The following is a 17832-nucleotide window of genomic DNA, read 5'->3' as shown; positions in this document are numbered from 1 at the left end:
CTGATAGAAATGACAGAACAATGTTACCCAAGAGTCCTCTGAACTCCTGACAAGCTGCAGGAATCTGAGAGAGCTAAATCTTAAGGTGAAATGTATTCTGAAAGTATCCTAAGGATCTACAGAAACCAGAAACCACTCCAGCTCTGTCTTCCTCCCTGGTTTCTGGCTTCCCCTTTGGTGTTAACATTTTATTTTCAAAAATCAAACTAGTAAATTTCCATCATGGCTTACTGACATTTCTTCTGAACCTCAGAAGGTGGTACAATAATGTAGGCAAAATATTCCTCTACAGTGAGTGATAACAACAAAAAGCAAGGGTGTTTCCTGAAGGGAAGTGTGGGAATTTGGAAGTTAGCACCCACTATTTACAGTACAGGGAATGTCAAGGTGAATTAGACATATATGCTGTATGTATGCTCTATATAGATTTCTCAGTCTATGAAGTGTTACCATTAGCTCTCCCCAGTCCTGTAAACAGGGGGAGAGGGTCTGTCATCAAATAAATATAAAGGTATAGAGATTAACACTGTTTCTAAATGTTTGTTTAACCATGTTCATGCCAGGAAGGATCATAAAGAAGGGGGGATATAACTAATCAAGTGAAGAGCAGAAACTCTTCCAGCCTATCTGCCTTCTATCTTCTCTATATCAGTTCTTTGCATTTACCTAATCATCCTTTGTGGCTTGTGACTCCCTTAGGGGCAGGGACTGTTTCATTAGCCTCTTAGCTCCCCCCACTCAGCCTCACACTCCACTAGGGCAACAGGCATAGCAGGATCTGCAGGAGGGGGAGACTACCTTCCCATTATAACTGGAAGTGTAGGGCCAGCTTCCAGATTATTCCTGCATTCCCTGCCTCCCACTTCCTAATTACCCCCAAAGGTGCCAGCCTCTACTAACAGCTAATCTTGCCTACAATCTCAGCTCCTTCCACCCAGCCATGGCCCTTCCTCCCCTTCCTGATCTCACTGGAAATACTTTTTTGTGCTTTCCTCAAGAACCTCAGTCATCTGCCAAAACTGAGCCTTACATGCTCAGCCCACGCCTCGGATGTTCTCTGCTCAACGGGAACCTGGCTCGGCCCTAGCAACTCCCAAATACTTTTTTTTCATTTTCTTTTCCCATCTCCTATCACCAAACACATGTTTCCTCCAGTTTAACCAAGCTGTTAAACCCCAATATCATTTCCATCTCCTCTTTACTCTTCCTTTCTTTCCTTTGCTACCCCTTCAAGAATCACCAAATCCTATTGATTTTATCACTGAAAGATCTCACATCTTTCCCCCTCATCTCCATTCCCACTGCCTCAATTAAAGCCCTCCTTATCTCTTTCCTGGACAATATACTTTAACTAGTTTCCTGGCCTCTGCACTCTCTTCCAACACTGAAAACATCACATACATTGTTGTCCTTGTGGGTATTTCTCACAATACATTTCTGGTACATATGTGTGAACCTCTCACTTCTTGGCTCATGATTAAAATAAAAAACACTCGGGCCGGGAGTTTGGCCTAGTGGTTAAAGTGCTTGCCTAGCATGCATGAAGACCCGGGTTCGATTCCTTGGTACCACATACATAGAAAAAAGCCGGAAGTGGTGCTGAGGCTCAAGTGGTAGAGCTCTAGCCTTGAGAAAGTCCAAGGACATTGCTCAGGCCCTGAGCTCAAGCCCAGGACTGGCAAAAAACAAAACAAAACAAAAAAACCACTCTGGAGCAGACCCTTCTAGAATGCTGGGGGTTTTTCCCCCTACTTTTGTCATTTTTTAACCTTTATGAATTGCTGATACATAAGACACTTTTCACATGCTACCTTCTGTACTTCCCACAACTCCACAAAGGAGACAGTAATATTTATCCCATTTCACAGGCGAGGAAAACAAGACCAGTTAGTTATTCAGCTCAACCCAAGGAAATATCAGAGGTGAGATCCAAATCCAGACCTCACTTTTGAGCTCATTACCCGCCCCTCACATTTTGAGTAAGACTTGCAAAACCTGGGAAAGAGCCCAAACAAGATGACCATGTTGTAAAGAATCTTAAGAACAAGTCACATGAAGAATGAAGGAAGCAATGAGGGCTCTTTGGCCTTGTGAAGACTGAATTTTAAGATGACACCGTGACTATGTCTAAATATTTGAGGGGTTGTCAAGTGAAAGAGGAAGCAAACTGTCTACGTGGCTCCAAACAGCAGAGCTACACTCAGCCCACAAGGAAACTTAGAGAGTAAATTTCAGCTCAACTACCTTTTCTAATACAGCCCTCTTAAAAGACATGTGTCAGAGATGTGTCTCAGGGACATTCCAATCATGAGTGGTCAAGTGTTGAGATCATTGGTTTTGTGCAAATCACAATCACTGGAACTGGTTTTTAAGAATATAGATACCTAGCTCCACCCCAGAGTTAGCAAAACAGAATCTTTGGGGGTGGAGACTGTTATTGCAAGAATCGAAAACAAGGAACTAAGTCTTTTAAGAAAGTTTACTGGTTCTCAAGAGAAGAAATACAAATAGTCAATTGACACATGAAAAATCGTTCTGCTTCAACAGTAATAAAAGAGACACAAATCAGAACAGCACTGTGTCATTTTAAGTCCTATCAGACTGCAAAGGTTAAAAAAAATAAGCAAAAAAGGGGATGGGAGTGGGCTTAGTGGTAGAGTGCTCTCCTAACATGCACGAAGCCCTGGGCTTGATTCCTCATTACCACAAACTCAGAAAAGGCCATAAGTGGCCCTGTGGCTCAAGTGGTAGAGCATTAGCCTTGAGCAAAAAAATGTTCAAAGACAGTACCCAGGCCCTGAGTTAAAGCCTTGGGGCTGGCAAAAAAAAAATTAACCAAAAAAAGAAGAAATGTTAACAAAAATATTTAACCAGTGTTGGCACAGGAGAGAAGAAATAAATATCTTCATACTCTTCTGGTTTATCCAGGAGTCCTTTGAACAACTGTCTGCCAAACACTTTAATAGTATGTTAAATCAACCCAAGGGCCTCATACATGCAAAGCTGGTGTTCTATGAGCCACACCCCTTCCAGTTGTAAGAAGAATTTTGTTTACTTTTTTCCCACAGTGAAACTTCATTTCAAATACACCATTTTTAAAATTATCCTCAAGTAATAGCACAAACGGGTTTCAATTGAACATGTCAGTGGTTTTTAGTACAATGCATCTTGATCAGTGTCACCCCTTTCGTTATTCTCCCCATCTCTCACAACCCCACCCATCCTCTCAATGTACCTAATTCCATTTTCCCATATGTACACTGAATTTGCCCACCCTTCCTCTCTCCAATTGTGTGCATTCCTCCCCTGACCCCTTTTCAAAAAATATGTTCTAGCTTCCTGGTATTCATTTTGTTAAGCTGTAAATTGTTCAGAGGAGTTGGAATCGTCTACTGCATTTACCATACTTTAATGTATGTGTGCACATATGCATATGGCTGTATATATTTATAATTTAGATCTAACATCCACATATGAGAGAAAATATGGGCCCTTTGTCTCTCTGAGCTTGACTTATTTCATTTAACATAATTTATCAAGTCCCATCAGGAATTCAATAGCTAAATACATATAAACTTTGAGCAGGCAATTTATATTGCTAGAAATTTATCCTGAGGAACAATCTATCAAGTCTGAAAATGTCTTCTCAAAGATATTCCTTCAAGTGATGGTTAGACTAATGCTTTCCAAGAGAACTTTACATGTGACCAAAATGCTCTAGATCTGAACTATCTAACATGATAACCACTAGCCTCATGTGGATATTGACCAGGTGAACTTAATCAGATGCAATTTAGTTATTTTTAGTCACATGTGACCAGTGGCTAAGGAAATAAATAGCTCATTTTATAATAGTATAAAGTAGAAACTAGGAAAATATACAAAACTAACATACAAGAATTACCCTATGTTATGCCCACAATAGAAATGCTGGCCATCTTATTAAGCATAATTATGCAAATTTATATTTTCTGACATAAAGATATGTCCATAGATACTGATTTTAAAATTTAAAAAAATAAATTGATAGGTGGACATAGAGCTGTGCCTCAAATGGAAGAGTGCTAGCCTTGATCAATAAATATAAAGCAGGCAAGCAAAGAAGTTCAGGGACAGCTAGGCCCTAGGTTCAAGCCTCAGCACAGGTAAAAAATAGATTTTAAAATTTAAAAATTAAAGTTTGTATACATTTCAGTCAATATGCTTTTGTCAAGAGAGAAACAGGAAGAATCACGGAATGCTTACTTTAGAATATTAGAATTCCTCAGTAATAAGGTGATAATTTAGTCCTTTGCATTTTTCTAATTTTCATAATACATATGCACTTATTAATAAAACAATTAGAGTTTTTAAAAAGGCATACTGATTAGAATAAAATAGTCAGTCCAGGGAAGCTTTGTCACAAGTCAGTGTTAGAAAACAAATTCTATTATCGACTGTCTAAGTAAGTGAGGCTTCAGGGAGGCTGGTTTCACAGCAAAGGGCACCTGGTCTTTTGAATAGATTTTTCAAGGAGTAGCTTCTGAGGAGTATCCCTTCTAATCTAGAGAAGCCAATAGGAGTAATGAGACAAAAGTTTATGTTCAGCTGGGCTCTGATGGCTCATGCCTGTAATCCTAGCCACTCAGCTGAGAGGCTGAGATCTAAGGACTGCAGTTGGAAGCCTAGGTAGGAAAGTCTGAGAGACTCATATCTCCATTTAACCACCAGAAAACTGGAAGTGGAGCTGTGGCTCAAAGCAGTAGAATGTTATTAGCCTTAAGCAAAAAAGCTCAGGGACAGCATACAGACCCTGAGTACAAGCAGCACAACTGACAAAAAGAAAACATGTTTACATCAGGTGCTAGCACTCTGGCTAATCTACCTCCGTGTCAGTTCATTGTGTGCTAAATCAAGCATTTTCACATGTGAAGTGAAAGTCTTGGTCAAGAAGTCCAAACTGAGCTGGGTGCATGTGGCTCAGGATTGTAATCCTAGCTACTCAGGAAGCTGAGATCCTGAGGATTAAAGTTTGGAGCCAGCGGGGGCAAGAAAGTCCATGAGACTCATCTCCAAAAAACTACTCAGAAAAAGCCAGATGTGGTGCTGTGGTTCAAGTGGTAAAGCACTGGCCTTGAGCAAAAAAGAAGTTCAGGGACAGCACCCAGACACAGAGTTCAAACCCTAGGACTGGCCAAAAAAAAAGCTCAAGTTAGGCTGTGACTGTGGTTCAGTAGTAGAGGGAGAATAGCACAAGTTGCAAATGGCTTTATTCCACAGTAAAAGTTCTCACCTGTGTGGATTTTGTCCTATAGTACTTTTCACAAATCACCTTAGGAAGGAAGAGGGGAACAGCTTTGTTTGCAGCTCTCTAGACGTCCCTATATGACAGCCTCATGAACACTCTGTGCTAAGGTAGTTGAGAGTGACCAGTGGACAGTCAACAGCTAGGTGCAGACACTTTTCAGCCTTTCTTAGCTCTGGAGGACTCCTTCCTGAAGTCATCATCTAAAAAAAATCCCCCAAAGCCAGCTAGAAAACCTGCATGCATTACCCTGCCTCAAGGGGCTGCAAATGCTCATATCTAGCAACTCTTTCTTGATTATTGGCTACAGACGCTAAATACTTCCTTGAACTGGCCAGAACACAGGGGGTTTATCAGATGCCTTTGTTTCCCTTGAGGCACAAAGAGCTATATCCTGAAGTGTAACAAAACACACTTTAAAAACAAACTGTACATTTTAAGCATGTCTGTATGTACAGCATGTCTGTATGTATGCTTCTCTACCAACCAAATACACACTCAGGTTATGATGCTGCCCCTCCCCATCCCTCTTGAGAAATTTAAGTCAATAGTCATTCTGTAATTATCCCTTTTCTTAGGTTAAAATTGCCCTTCATAAAAATGCTGAACTTACAAGAACACACAGCAATGAAACAACCTCTCTCTGTTTCATTATGTCATTAATAGATTCGTGGAAGTACTAATAATTGAATGAAGGTTAGAACACACAATGGCATGCTATATATAGCCCAGGCCTTCTGAATTTTTTGAGCAGTGAGCAAAATCGAATGATGTTTCCAACATGCCAACAAGGGTGTAATTGTATAAAAAGAAAAAAAAAACCTAAACAGGAAATACTGTGTATTTGTTCAGCTTGGTAGGGCTTTCCAACTTCTATGGAGTTACACTGGAGGAAGGCTTGACCTGCTGTGCTAATGACCCTCAGTCATGTTGAGGCTCTAATATTACTATCTCAGGTTTACAGCAGTAAGTGTAAATCCGACTTCAGCTGTCCCTTCAGAAACACTTGAGACTTAAATCAGAGAAGAACCAGAAGTTATGGTGGCAGCTGCAACATTGTCTCCTTGCCTCTCCAGCCATCCATGGCTTTACTAATTCTAGTTAATAGCTCTTTGTGTTAGAAAATCAGGGAGGGGGAGGGGGAATAGCAGGAGAGAGAGAGGGGGGGGCTGGCTATGGATGGATTTAAGAGAATAGACAACATTTATGGCTGTTTCCTTCTTTCTTAATTGACTGAACTGCTTGCAAATAGCATTACTGAAGATGTTCTATGATCAAGCACATCCTCAGCCAACTCCAACTGGACTACAAGGAAACAAATGAAGAAAAGCCATCTCCATTCCTTTTATAAATTATAAGCCATCCAGCCGAGAGTCTTGCACAGAGTAGGGGCCCAATAGATATTAATTTACATGAGTCCAGTCTGCTTGTCTCTGTCCCAAAATGTCCATGTGGATCACATAGTTGAGTAATGAAAAAATAGCAGGCTTCTGCATTGTTTGGCAGAAATATTACAAATTAGTGGCCTTGGTCCCAGGTTAGTGAGGCTGATTAGGAAACTGTCCACTGGCTGGTAACTCTGAAAGGAGTCCCCTCCCACTAACAGTTTTTCCAGCTTTACAATCTGTGGTCAAGGCACGAGCCATTGCACCTGTGCTGGGCATCACCAATTCCTTTTAAAACTTAAAAATCTGGGAAAGCATGTTGACTTTTGGCTGCTGGGGGTGACAGGTCAAATGCTGGTCAAATCCCAGTGGAGGTTTGTTGCGTTCCATTTTTTCTCTGGCTATCATCTGTCCACTCCATCACAGAATTGTGCTAGAGGGCCAGCAACTTCTGCTCAAGAAAGGCTTTCTTCTTAAATTTAGGAATCTGTTCTCTGTGCTGAGCAGATTGAATCACTTGATATTAATCACCAAAGATGAGATCTGAGCACAAATGGCATGTACACAGCTTGGTTTCCTCTCTTAAAGAGGCTGTGATGCCAAAGCTGCTAACTAACTTCAACAGGTCCTCCTTTCAAAATCGGAGTGAAATCTACAATAAGCAAAATCTATTAAAACGAGTTTAAAGGTCTGGACTTCGCTTCACTAAACAGCAGGATTAAACTTTCAAGGGTCCATCCACGATAAAGAGATTTCTTTAAAGTTACTTGGTTTTGTACAGTTGTAGCTATTAGGGATCAGATTTTTATCTCAAAGGTACATATTTTACCTTTGATCCTCCTCCAGCACTCCCACTAAATGTCAACTTTCTCCACGGTTGGGATCAGGCCCCTGGCCTCCCTTTAATGTTGGTTTTATTGCTGATTCTACAAGATCAACAGAAAAATTACAAGGAAAAGCTGTGAAGTTTTCTTCCCAGGACAAGATGTCTTAACAAAAATTTTTTTAAATGGTAGGATTTAAATAAAACAAATGACAAGATGAACGATAGAGGAAGTGGAGAAAAAACAAAAGAAAAAAAATCCCTCCCCGAACAAGTAACGAAACAACACGCTAATTAACTGGTTCCAAGGCTTATTTAGGGTTTGTTCACTAGTCCAGATAATTGGCAATGCGCGCTTGCAAATAAAAGAAGGGGCAAGTGCCCGTTAGCAGCTCGTGCTTCCCTCTAGAGTCAGGCTAGTCGAGCAATCAGAGCGAGGCTGAGGGTGCGCTGGGAGAGTTCCCAGGGGGTCAGCGCGGTCTCTGCTCCCATCCCCCAGCCTTAGCGCCTCCTCTGCACCTCCAGCTCCAAGCAGTGTGTCTCCAGGTCCTACATCCTTGGAGTGGCACGCCCTGATTTTCCTCCCAACCTCTTGGCTTCCCACTGTGAAGGCACAGCCTTGCCCGCGCCCCCACCCAAAGCAAGCCACTCCGCGGTCAGATACTGAGCCGGAATCTCGTTGTTCACAATTCCCAAGCTCCATGGTGGTAGTAACACCCCTTTTCAACACTCATTACCAGCCTGTCTTGTCTCCAGTAGCAGGAGGAAGTCGTTGTGCTTCCTCTGTTCTCACCGCCCGCCAAAGCTTGGGCGCCCCGGGCTTTCTGGGTGGGGTTCTTTTTTTTGTGTGTGTATGTGTGTGTATTTCCCGTCTATCTGTGTATGTGTGTGTGCACGCGCGGGTGTGGATGTGCCAAGGGATCTTTGCATCCTTCCGCCTCAGGTGCCAGGGGGATAGGATGGGGATTTTGTTCGCAGCTCTTTGTGGCAGGTCTAGGGTGGCGCGAGGTGCGCTCAGGCGCTTTTGCCCCGGCCCCCGCCCAGGGTGGAAGCCCGCGCTCCGACGCCAGCTGCCAGCCAGGGCGCACTCGGCTGCCTGCGGGCTGTCAGCGGGCGCTGCTGGGACTCGGACCCCGGTAAGGAACCGCCAGTGCCAAACTTACTGGAGCGAAGAAAGAGAGCTCGCCGCGCATGACGAGGCCGCCCTCGCCTCGCTCTCTGCCCACGGCCCCGCGCGCGGGTAGCCACCGCGTGGCTCCCAGCCGGAGCGTGTCCCCCCACCCCATCTTTCCGTCACTCACCAGCACCACGGAACTCCTCACGGCCTCCGACACGCTCTGTCGGAGCTCAGCGGCTGTACCGGGCTTGCTGAGTCGCTTGGTGAATTTGCGCACTTCGGCCATGGCAACGACAGCAAAGCAGGTCTCGATGGGCAAATGGACAGACAGACGCAAGTCACTACCCTGGGTAGGGGCGACTGCGACCGCGACCGGGGCTGCTCACGGTGTTTACCCGCGGGCTGGCCGGCCACTTCGCAGCCCGGCGGCAGCACGGCCCCAAGGCTCCGCCCCCAGCCCGTGGCTCCGCCCCCCGCCCCTCCTTTGCACGCTTCTTGCTGGCTTGCTCAGTGTCTTACCCTGCACGCGGGCCGCGGCAGCTCCCTCATCTGGACAACCCTGCTTGCTACCAGCTTAAAAAAGAGGGTGTGTTCGGAAGGAGAGGCAGAAGTGATGGGGGGGGGGCGGGGAGAGGGTCACGAGGGAAGAGGCAGGCAGAGGGGGTGGGGGGCAGGGAAGTGGCAACCACTTGAGCTCCACTCGCAGTTGATGTTAGTGGTGCAGCCGCATACGGGAGGAGAAAGGAGGCTGCTTTTTTTTTTTTTTTTTTTTTTTTGAAGTGCGTACGAAGACAGGAGGGTCAGTTGGGGGGAGGGAGGGGTGATAATAAAATGTCTCGGAGACCTTTGGGGCGGGCCCATCCCAAACGTTTCTCTCCCTTTTCAGAGGCTGCAGAACCTCACCAGAGGGCTAGCACAATATTGGAGCCTCCACCCCACAAACCCCCGAAGGGTCCCCGGCAGGCTGGAGGTGAGAAACAGCCTGGAGCAGCAGCCCAATGTATGCTGCGCTGGGTTGGACCAAGGTTGACAATGTGAATGGAGGTAGAGCAGGTTTTCTGGGCAACGAAGATAACCTAAGGTCTCCCAAACACCCACACAGTTTTCTTGCCTCTTAGATGGCCCTAGTGAGGGAACATGTCTGGGAGACTAACTTATCCTGGTGGCTTCAGCGCCCAGATGGAGAAAACTGAGTAGCAGAGTGTCAATGCTATACCCTACCACCGAGAAAAATCATAGCCTGGTCTTTGAACACTTAGTAACCTTCAAGCTTTTCATATGTGTTCTGCAACACCCTCCCCCCTCTCCGTCTTATATTCCTTTCTTTATCCTCTTCAACTTCCACAAAATAGTTTTTCCAGAAATCAAACAACTTCACACTAGATGTAAAACAAGCATGGTCAAGAAATAAAGTTGGAAATCTGGAAGTACCAGGGACCCTGTCAAACCTTTAGTTCAAAATGAAAAGCCCCACAAAGCCTTGCAGTTGTCTATGTGGTTACCTCATTAGTTGAGAATTTGAAAATGGCCCATACTCTGATGAATTGAGCAGCCCTTCTAAAAGACTTTCTACCACTGCCCATATGGCATTTTTCACCCCTTCTCCTAACTTCAAAGGGCAAACAATCACACCTACTCAGGGGACGTTGTTATGGAAACAAGTGCCTGCTTGATGGTTTCTGTGGACCCAGAAAGGACCAAGTCTCTTAGCAGCAAGCTTATCCTGTAGCTAGCACATAAGTCCTGATAAAGCACAGATGGAAGGTCCTACAGGGCCTGGGACTAAATGTCCTCTAAAGCACAGGCATGGCGTCACAGATGGCTTTGCACTGTGTATGTGTCTAATGTGTTCGCTGTTGCGTACAAGTAGATCAGCAAAAATTCATGCCCTCTGTTCCCAGAATGCCTGTGAGGCTGCATAGTATTTACTGATCTCCACAACAGCCCTAACACTTTTTTCTTGCTAATAGAACCCAGATATTCTGCTTCAAGTACAAGGTATGGGCACACAGATGGTGATGAATTCTGGGAAAGTTTTTCCATGTTGATAAAAAGAAATGGGAAGCTAGGCACCTGTGGCTCACACCTGTAATTCTAGCTACTCAGGAAGCTGAGATCTGAGGATCACAGCTCAAAACCAGCCAGGACAGGAAAGTCTGTAAGACTTTTATCTCCATTAACCATCAGAAAAACTGGAAGTGGAGCTGTGACTCAAAGTGGCACCATTAGCCTTCAGTGAAAGAACTCAAGGATAGCACCCAAGTCCTGAGTTCAAATCCCATGAGAGACAAAAAAAAAGCTGGGGAACAGTGCCCAGGCTCAAAGTTCAAGTCCCAGGTGTAGCTCTCCACGTGCACACACACAAAGACACATAGACAGACACACATACACGCAGGTCTTCTGAACTTTTCTTCCTAGGCTAGCCTTCTGAAAATCTAATTTTCCTAATAGCTATGATTACATACATAAGCCATTGGCTCCTGACTTTGAGGTGAAATTTTTTTGCCAGTCCTGGGGCTTGAACTCAGGGCCTGGGCACTGTCCCTAGGCTTCTTCTGCTCTACCACTTGAGTGATAGCACTACGTGTGCCTTTTTGTGTTTATGTGATATTGGGGAATTGAACCCAGGGCTTCATGCATGCTAGTCAAGCACTCTACCACCAAGCCACATTCCTACCTGTTTTTGTTGTTTTTAAAGTATTGCAGGTGGAGCACAGCAGGAATGCCATAAACAGCTAACCTAGAATGGAAACAAGATTTAGTGTGAATATAGATGAGAATAAAAGGCCCATGAGACTGATATCTGGAGAGAAGAAGAATGGAGTGACATGGGGTTTGAGAAGCAACAGTTTCTGCAGAGCCTTGTGAGCCATGAGAAGCATATGTCACACTGATAGTACACAAACACCGTCTGGCTATTCTGCAGGCTCCATGCTTTTTGCTGCGAGTGTGAGTTTTACTTTTTTCTGCTTTAAGACTTCTAATTATATAAACAACAAGTATGGTGCTACACACGGAGGAACAATGTGGGATGGATTAAAGGCACTGTCCCTTCCTACTCGGAAACACAGATAAGTCTGCAAAATACTGCATGATTATTTGAGTGGATGGGGAGACATGATTAGGATGTGGACATGACTATATTCACATAAGGAAGTCAAGTGGTAGGGACAAATTTTCAGCCTCCAAGAGGACATTTTACTGAATTATTTCTTTTCTTCATGTGTTAAATAGTTTGGATTTTTTTTTGCCAGTCCTGGGTTTGAGTCCAGGGCCTGAGCACGGTCTTTTGGTTTTCTCATGTTCAAGTGGTAGGGTTTCAGCCTTGAGTGAAAAAAGTAGGTGACAGTCCCCAGGCCCTGACTTCAAGTGCTGCCACACACACACATACACACAAACACACACACACACACACACACACACATACATAAGCTATATATCTCTGTACCTACAAAGAAAAAACATGGAAAATTCACTAACTTATACAAGCAAATTATAAATTAATTCTGTTTAGAAAAACTTGTAAGTGTGTATCCCTATACATGAGCTAATCATGAGGGATTCCATAACTAGAAATTACAAGTGAGGAGCAAGCAGGCCTGCATAATTTTTTACTAAGTGGGACTATAAGTAACAACTAGCACATTTGGATACAGATGAGTTTGCTTTGCCTTTTTTTTTCTTTTTTGCCAGTCCTTGGGGAGCCACACCGCCACTTCCAGTTTTCTGATGGGTCATTGGAGATAAGAGTCTCATGGACTTGAGCTTTGAGCCTGGGCACTGTTCCCCAGCCTTTTTCTTTTGTCTCTCATGGGGCTTGAACTCAGGATCTGAATGCTCTCTCTGAGTTCTTTCTCTTTGAGCCACAGCTCTACTTCCAGTTTTTCTGGTGGTTAATTGGAGAAAAAAGTTTCACAGGACTTTCCTGTCCCATCTGGCTTTGAACCATGATCCTTAGGTCTCAGTCTCCTGAGTAACTAGGATTACAGGCATGAGCCACCAGTGCCTGGCTTTGGCTACACTTTTTGTGTTTACATCTATAGTATTGTAAATACAGCTATATATTTTCCTTGGTTGCATGAGCCATATTTCATGTACGTCATAGAAAATTATGGTTCCTGCCTACTTTTTTCTTAAAGCATCACATATGTGGTGTTCAATACAAAGAGTGTAATGTGTTTCAAGTGAGAATAGATCCATGATCTATGGCAATCAGGATGCCATGCTCATTTTTCAATGTTGTTGAGGCTTTAATTTATTATTATTATTATTATTTGTGTGTGTTTGTTGTTGTTGAGGCTTTTATAATAACCAAACTGGAGCTGGACACAGTGGCTCAGGCCTGTAATCCTAGCTCCTCAGGAGGCTGAGATGTGAGGATCAAGGTTCAAAGCCAGCCTGGGCACAAAAGGACCTGAGACTCTTATCTCCAATTAACATCTAGAAAAGGGGAATTGTGGCTTGGCTCATGGGTAGAGTGGTAGCCTTGAGCTGAAGAGGTCAGAGATAGCGCCCAGGCCAAGTTCAAGCTCCATGACCCACAAAAAAATAATAATTACCAAACTGGAACTGTGAAGAGCTGTATAGTCACCAAAGAATATGCACCCATTATGTCCTTTTGTTCAAACTAGATTAAGAATTTTAAGATAGCAGTAAGACAGAATCCCATCAAGTATGAAGCTCAGCTGAGGTTAAGGGACTGTACTATAGCATACTCAGGACACTGATATTGCTGGAAGAGGCAGGGGTCTATATTGGTCCTTTTGTGTCTGGGTGACCTGTGGCAATGGTGGAGTGACACAATGTAACACCTGACTCTAGGTTATGAATAGTAATATAGTACTTGCCTAGCTCTTTTGGAGACACATGCAGTGAGAAAACCCAAACCAGCCCATGGGAAAGACCCTGGGATGTCTTAAAGAGAAGGGAAAGAATGGCAGCCCCCCTGCTTCTTCAGCAACTCTAGCAGTCCACTTCCAATCACCATCTGCCTATTAGCACACAGATACTCAGCTAGAACCACCCAGACTAAATCCTCCTAAAATCTGTGACTCACGAAAAGCATGAAAGATCATAAAAGTGCTCTATGGCCAGATGCCGGTGGCTAACACTGGTAATGCTAGTTATTCAAGAGGCTGACATCTGAGGATTGTGGTTCAAAGCCAGCCAACACAGAAAAGTCCTGTGAAACTCTTATCTGCAGTGAACCACCAGAAAACCAGAGGTAGAGCAGTGGCTTAAAGTGGTAGAGTGCTTGCCTTGAGCAAAAGAGCTTAGGAACTGTGCCCAAGCCCTGATTTCAAGCCCCATAACTGACCAAACTACTATATCAGATTTCCAATTGCTGACAAATTCCAAAATGTATTTCTCCAACCCAGATCTCTCCCCTGAACTGCAGACATTTACTCAATAACTCTTCCTTCCTTGTTTGGGCATCTAAATCTCAAACTTAATATATCCCAAAGTTGCTTCCCTTCCCCCAACAACCCTTTTAGACGCTTCCATATCTCAGTTAATAGTCGATTGATGTTTTTATTGTTTAGACCTCAAATATTTTCAGAGCTAACCTATATTCTTCTTTCATATCCTGCCTGCAGTTCATCAATAAATCCTCATGCCTTTAAAAATATAAGATCTGCTTTCATCCAAGAATATCAGGACCAAGGCATCATTAGTCTTCCTGACAAGATGACTGTATCTTAATGACAGTGTTGTATCTCCTCAATGATGTCTTTACTTGAAGCTTTGGCTCCTCTGTGTGTTTACAACACAGCAGCCAAGCAATTCTCTTAAAATGAAAGTTAGATCACAGTTGTGTGCTTCAAACTTTCCACTGTCTCCTCGGCAAAAGCCAAAGTCCTTATAGGGGTTCTACACTCGCACCTTTGGTGACCTCTGTCTGTGCTCTCCTGTCTGTTCTCTATCTGGTCCACTCAAATCAGGCCACCCATCATCCTTGATTCTTTCCAAATACACCAAGCATGTTGCAGCCTCCAGGCACTTTGTACATATTGTCCCCTCTGGAATGCTGTCACCCCAGATAGTCCTGCACCTCCCTCTCTCCTCTCTTTGTAGCCTGTGCTTAAGGACCACCTTGGCAGAACCCTCCCTGGACACTCTGTAATGTATATCCACTCCAATGATTTCCTCTTTCCTGATCCGTTCTCTTCCCCATAGTGCAAATGGCTTATATAGTTTGTACATGTGGCTTTCCCCAGTATAATATTAAACTATGTGTGAGCAGAGCTTTTCCTCTATTGTGTTCATCATTGTATATATGTGTGGCACCTATCACAGTGCGTGGCACGCAGTAGGTGCTTGATACACAATTGTTGGAGGACTGTCATGATACAAAATTTCCCATTCTGCAGAATTGTTCATTATATTAAGAAAATAGGCAACTATGAACTGAAAAGATATTAAAAAAAAGCACTGTTCTGATTTGGAAAACCTTGCTCCTTGTCTTACTTTGTAGCAAAATGTGAAAATATAAACTATCTAAACCTGGTACCAGTAGTTCATGCCTCTAATCCTAGTTACTCAGGAGGCTGAGATCTGAGGATCATGGTTGGAAGCCAGTCCTGCAAGAAAGTCTGTGAGACTTGTATTTCCAATTAATCACTAAAAAGCTAGAAGTGGAGCTGTGGCTCAATGTGGTAAAATGCCGGCCTTGAGCAAAAAACTGCAAGGACAGCACCCAGGCCCTGAGTTCAAGCCCTAGGACTGACAGCAAATAAGTAAATAAATAAGCTATCTGAACCTAATATTATTTTTAATAATCTAACAATAATTCAACTGAGAACCTGATACTGGCTTATGTATGATACAGATCATGTCTGTACACCTATCTACTTGGGAAACTGAGATTAGAAGGTTCTCAGTTCAAAGCCATCCTGGCCAGAAAAGTTCATGAGGTTCCATCTCCAAGGAGGAAAACTAACAATGGTGATGCATGCCTGACATCTCAGTTAAGTACAGAAATAAAGTAGAGGACCAGGAGCGCGGCCTAGTGGTAGAGTGCTTGCCATGCAGGCATGAAACCATGGGTTCCATTCCTTGGTACTACATATACAGAAAAAGCTGGAAGAGGTGCTGTGGCTCAAATGGCAGAGTGCTTGCTTTGAGAAAGCTCAAGGGCAATGTGCAGGCCCTGAGTTCAAGCCCCAGGACTAGAAAACATCCAACAGCAGAAATAGAAAATAGTAGCTAAGGTACGTGCAGGTGGGTATCCAGACCCCATTTCAAAAGCAAGAGTGAGGGTCCAGGAGTTTGGCCTAGTGGTAGAGTGCTTGCCTAGCATGTATGAAGACCTGGGTTCTATTACTTGGTACCACATACATAGAAAAAAAGTCAGAAATTGTGCTGTGGCTCAAGTGACAGGGCACTAGCCTTGAGGAAAAAGTCCAAGGACAGTGCTCAGGTCCTGCATTCAAAAACAACACAAAAAAGTATCACATTTTGAGCTTCTGCTGGAATTCCAACTATACATAAGTTTTTAAGTGTCATTGGTGGCTTCCTTCAGCTCTGGCCCTTATCTAGGATGCAGAGGTCCCTGGTTCCATTCCCTGCCCTGCAAAATAAAGGGACAGAAGAGATGTCCTTTGGTCAAGTACCTGTGCAAAATGCTATTGTGTCTGTTTTATTTTTCTTTGCCAGTCCTGGGGCTTAAACTCAGAGACTGAGTGCTTACCTTGAGATTCTTTCTCTTAAGGCTAGCTCTCTGCCACTTGAGCCACAGATCCATTTCTGGCTTTTTTTTTTTTGGTGGTTAATTGGACTTCCTTATCAGAGCTGGCTTTGAAATGTGATCCTCAGATCTGAGCCTCCTGAGTAACTAGGATCATAGTTGTGAGCCAAAAGTGCCTAGTATGTCTGTTTTCCTTTGGCAACCACTTTATGTCCTTGGTCCTTTCCCTAAATGCCTGGCTTTCCTCCAGATGTGGGTATTTTCTACAGCTTTATGACTTTCTGATTTGTAAATGTTAAGAGAGCCCAATTTCTCCATATCATGTTGCTTTTCCACTAGTAGTTAGGGAAAAAATTTTCCCTTGTTCCTTCTTAATCTAATCTTTAATAGTTATTTACATTAGTTTCTTACTTCTCTTAAAATGGCTGCAAATGTGTTAGTCTGTTTTGTTATTGCTGTTAACTTGTTTGTTTGACTTCTTGTCATCATACTCCAGGCAAAGGATTTCCTAAGGTTGTCTTTTCCTGCAGTCGCAGATCCATTTGCAAAGTTTGGGTCTGGAGTCATCTAAATGATAAATTGCTTTGTCATACCATTTTTTATTTTGTGTCAGTGATGGGACTTGAATTCATCATCACATGCTCTGCTTTTGTTTTGTTTTGTTTTGTTTTAGGGTTCTTTTTTTCAGTCGTGAAGCTTGAAATCAGGTCCTGGGCTCTATCTCTGAGCTTTTGTGCTGAAGGCTAGAGCTCTATCACTTTGAGTCACAGCATCACTTCCAGTTTTCTGGTGGTTAATTGGAGATAAAAGTCTCATAGACTTTCCTGCCCAGACTAACATTGAACAGCAACCCTCAGATCTCAGCCTCCTGAATAGCTAGGACTATAGGCATGAGCCACTAGAGCTTAGCACCTCATGATTTTGATAGCCTTAGAACAATATAATCCTCAGATCTCATCCACCGGAGCAGCAAAGATTATAGATGAGAAGGGAGTTTGGCCTAGTGGTAGAGTGCTTGCCTAGCATGTGTACCACATACATAGAAAAGGCAGAAGTGGTGCTGTAGCTCAAGTGGTAGAGCACTGGCCTTGAGGAAAAGCCAAAGGACAGTGCTCAAGCCCTGACCTCAAACCATGGGACTGGTAAAAACAAAACAAACAAACCCCTAAAAAACAAACAAACAAATAATACATATCTCACTAGTACATGTCATTCTTGTGCATATATTTATATATTTGCTCATTGTAGGAGATTGGGGAGTTTGATAATTAGTACTGTAAATGATTAAAATTCCACTGTATAAAAAATGTGGCAGCTAGTTTAAAAAAATTCCACTGTATCTATACACAAATATAAAAAAATTCATATCCAAACAAGTACATGTTTGAATGTGTATCCATGTACATAAAGGTTTTCTTTATACTTTTATTGCATATATATTATCCATAAATTTTAAAGATTTATTCCCCTGCCTTTCTTGTCTATCTTCTACAATGAATGGCTACCACTGAATCCTGTTGGCTGTTCTTCAGCAAC

General features: G+C 43.2%; 1 protein-coding gene across 2 annotated transcripts in view; it reads right to left on the bottom strand.

The window, feature by feature from the left end:
- The window catches only part of Dock11 (dedicator of cytokinesis 11), a 199470-nt gene extending 190465 nt beyond the window's left edge, over window positions 1-9005 (bottom strand). For both annotated transcript variants that reach the window (XM_090325778.1, XM_090325779.1), the window contains exon 1: window positions 8794-9005. In XM_090325778.1, coding sequence (XP_090181904.1) covers window positions 8794-8895 — 102 coding nt within the window. In that variant the 5' untranslated portion in view covers window positions 8896-9005. The remainder of the gene's footprint in view (window positions 1-8793) is intronic.
- Window positions 9006-17832: the final 8827 nt, after the last annotated feature.

This window comes from Megascapheus bottae, chromosome X, assembly GCF_031878675.1.
Source record: "Megascapheus bottae isolate mThoBot1 chromosome X, mThoBot2.hap1, whole genome shotgun sequence".
In the NCBI taxonomy this organism is placed as follows: Eukaryota; Metazoa; Chordata; class Mammalia; order Rodentia; family Geomyidae; genus Megascapheus; species Megascapheus bottae.
Note: the sequence above shows the minus strand (reverse complement) of the source record. Positions and strands in the feature narration are given on the sequence as shown.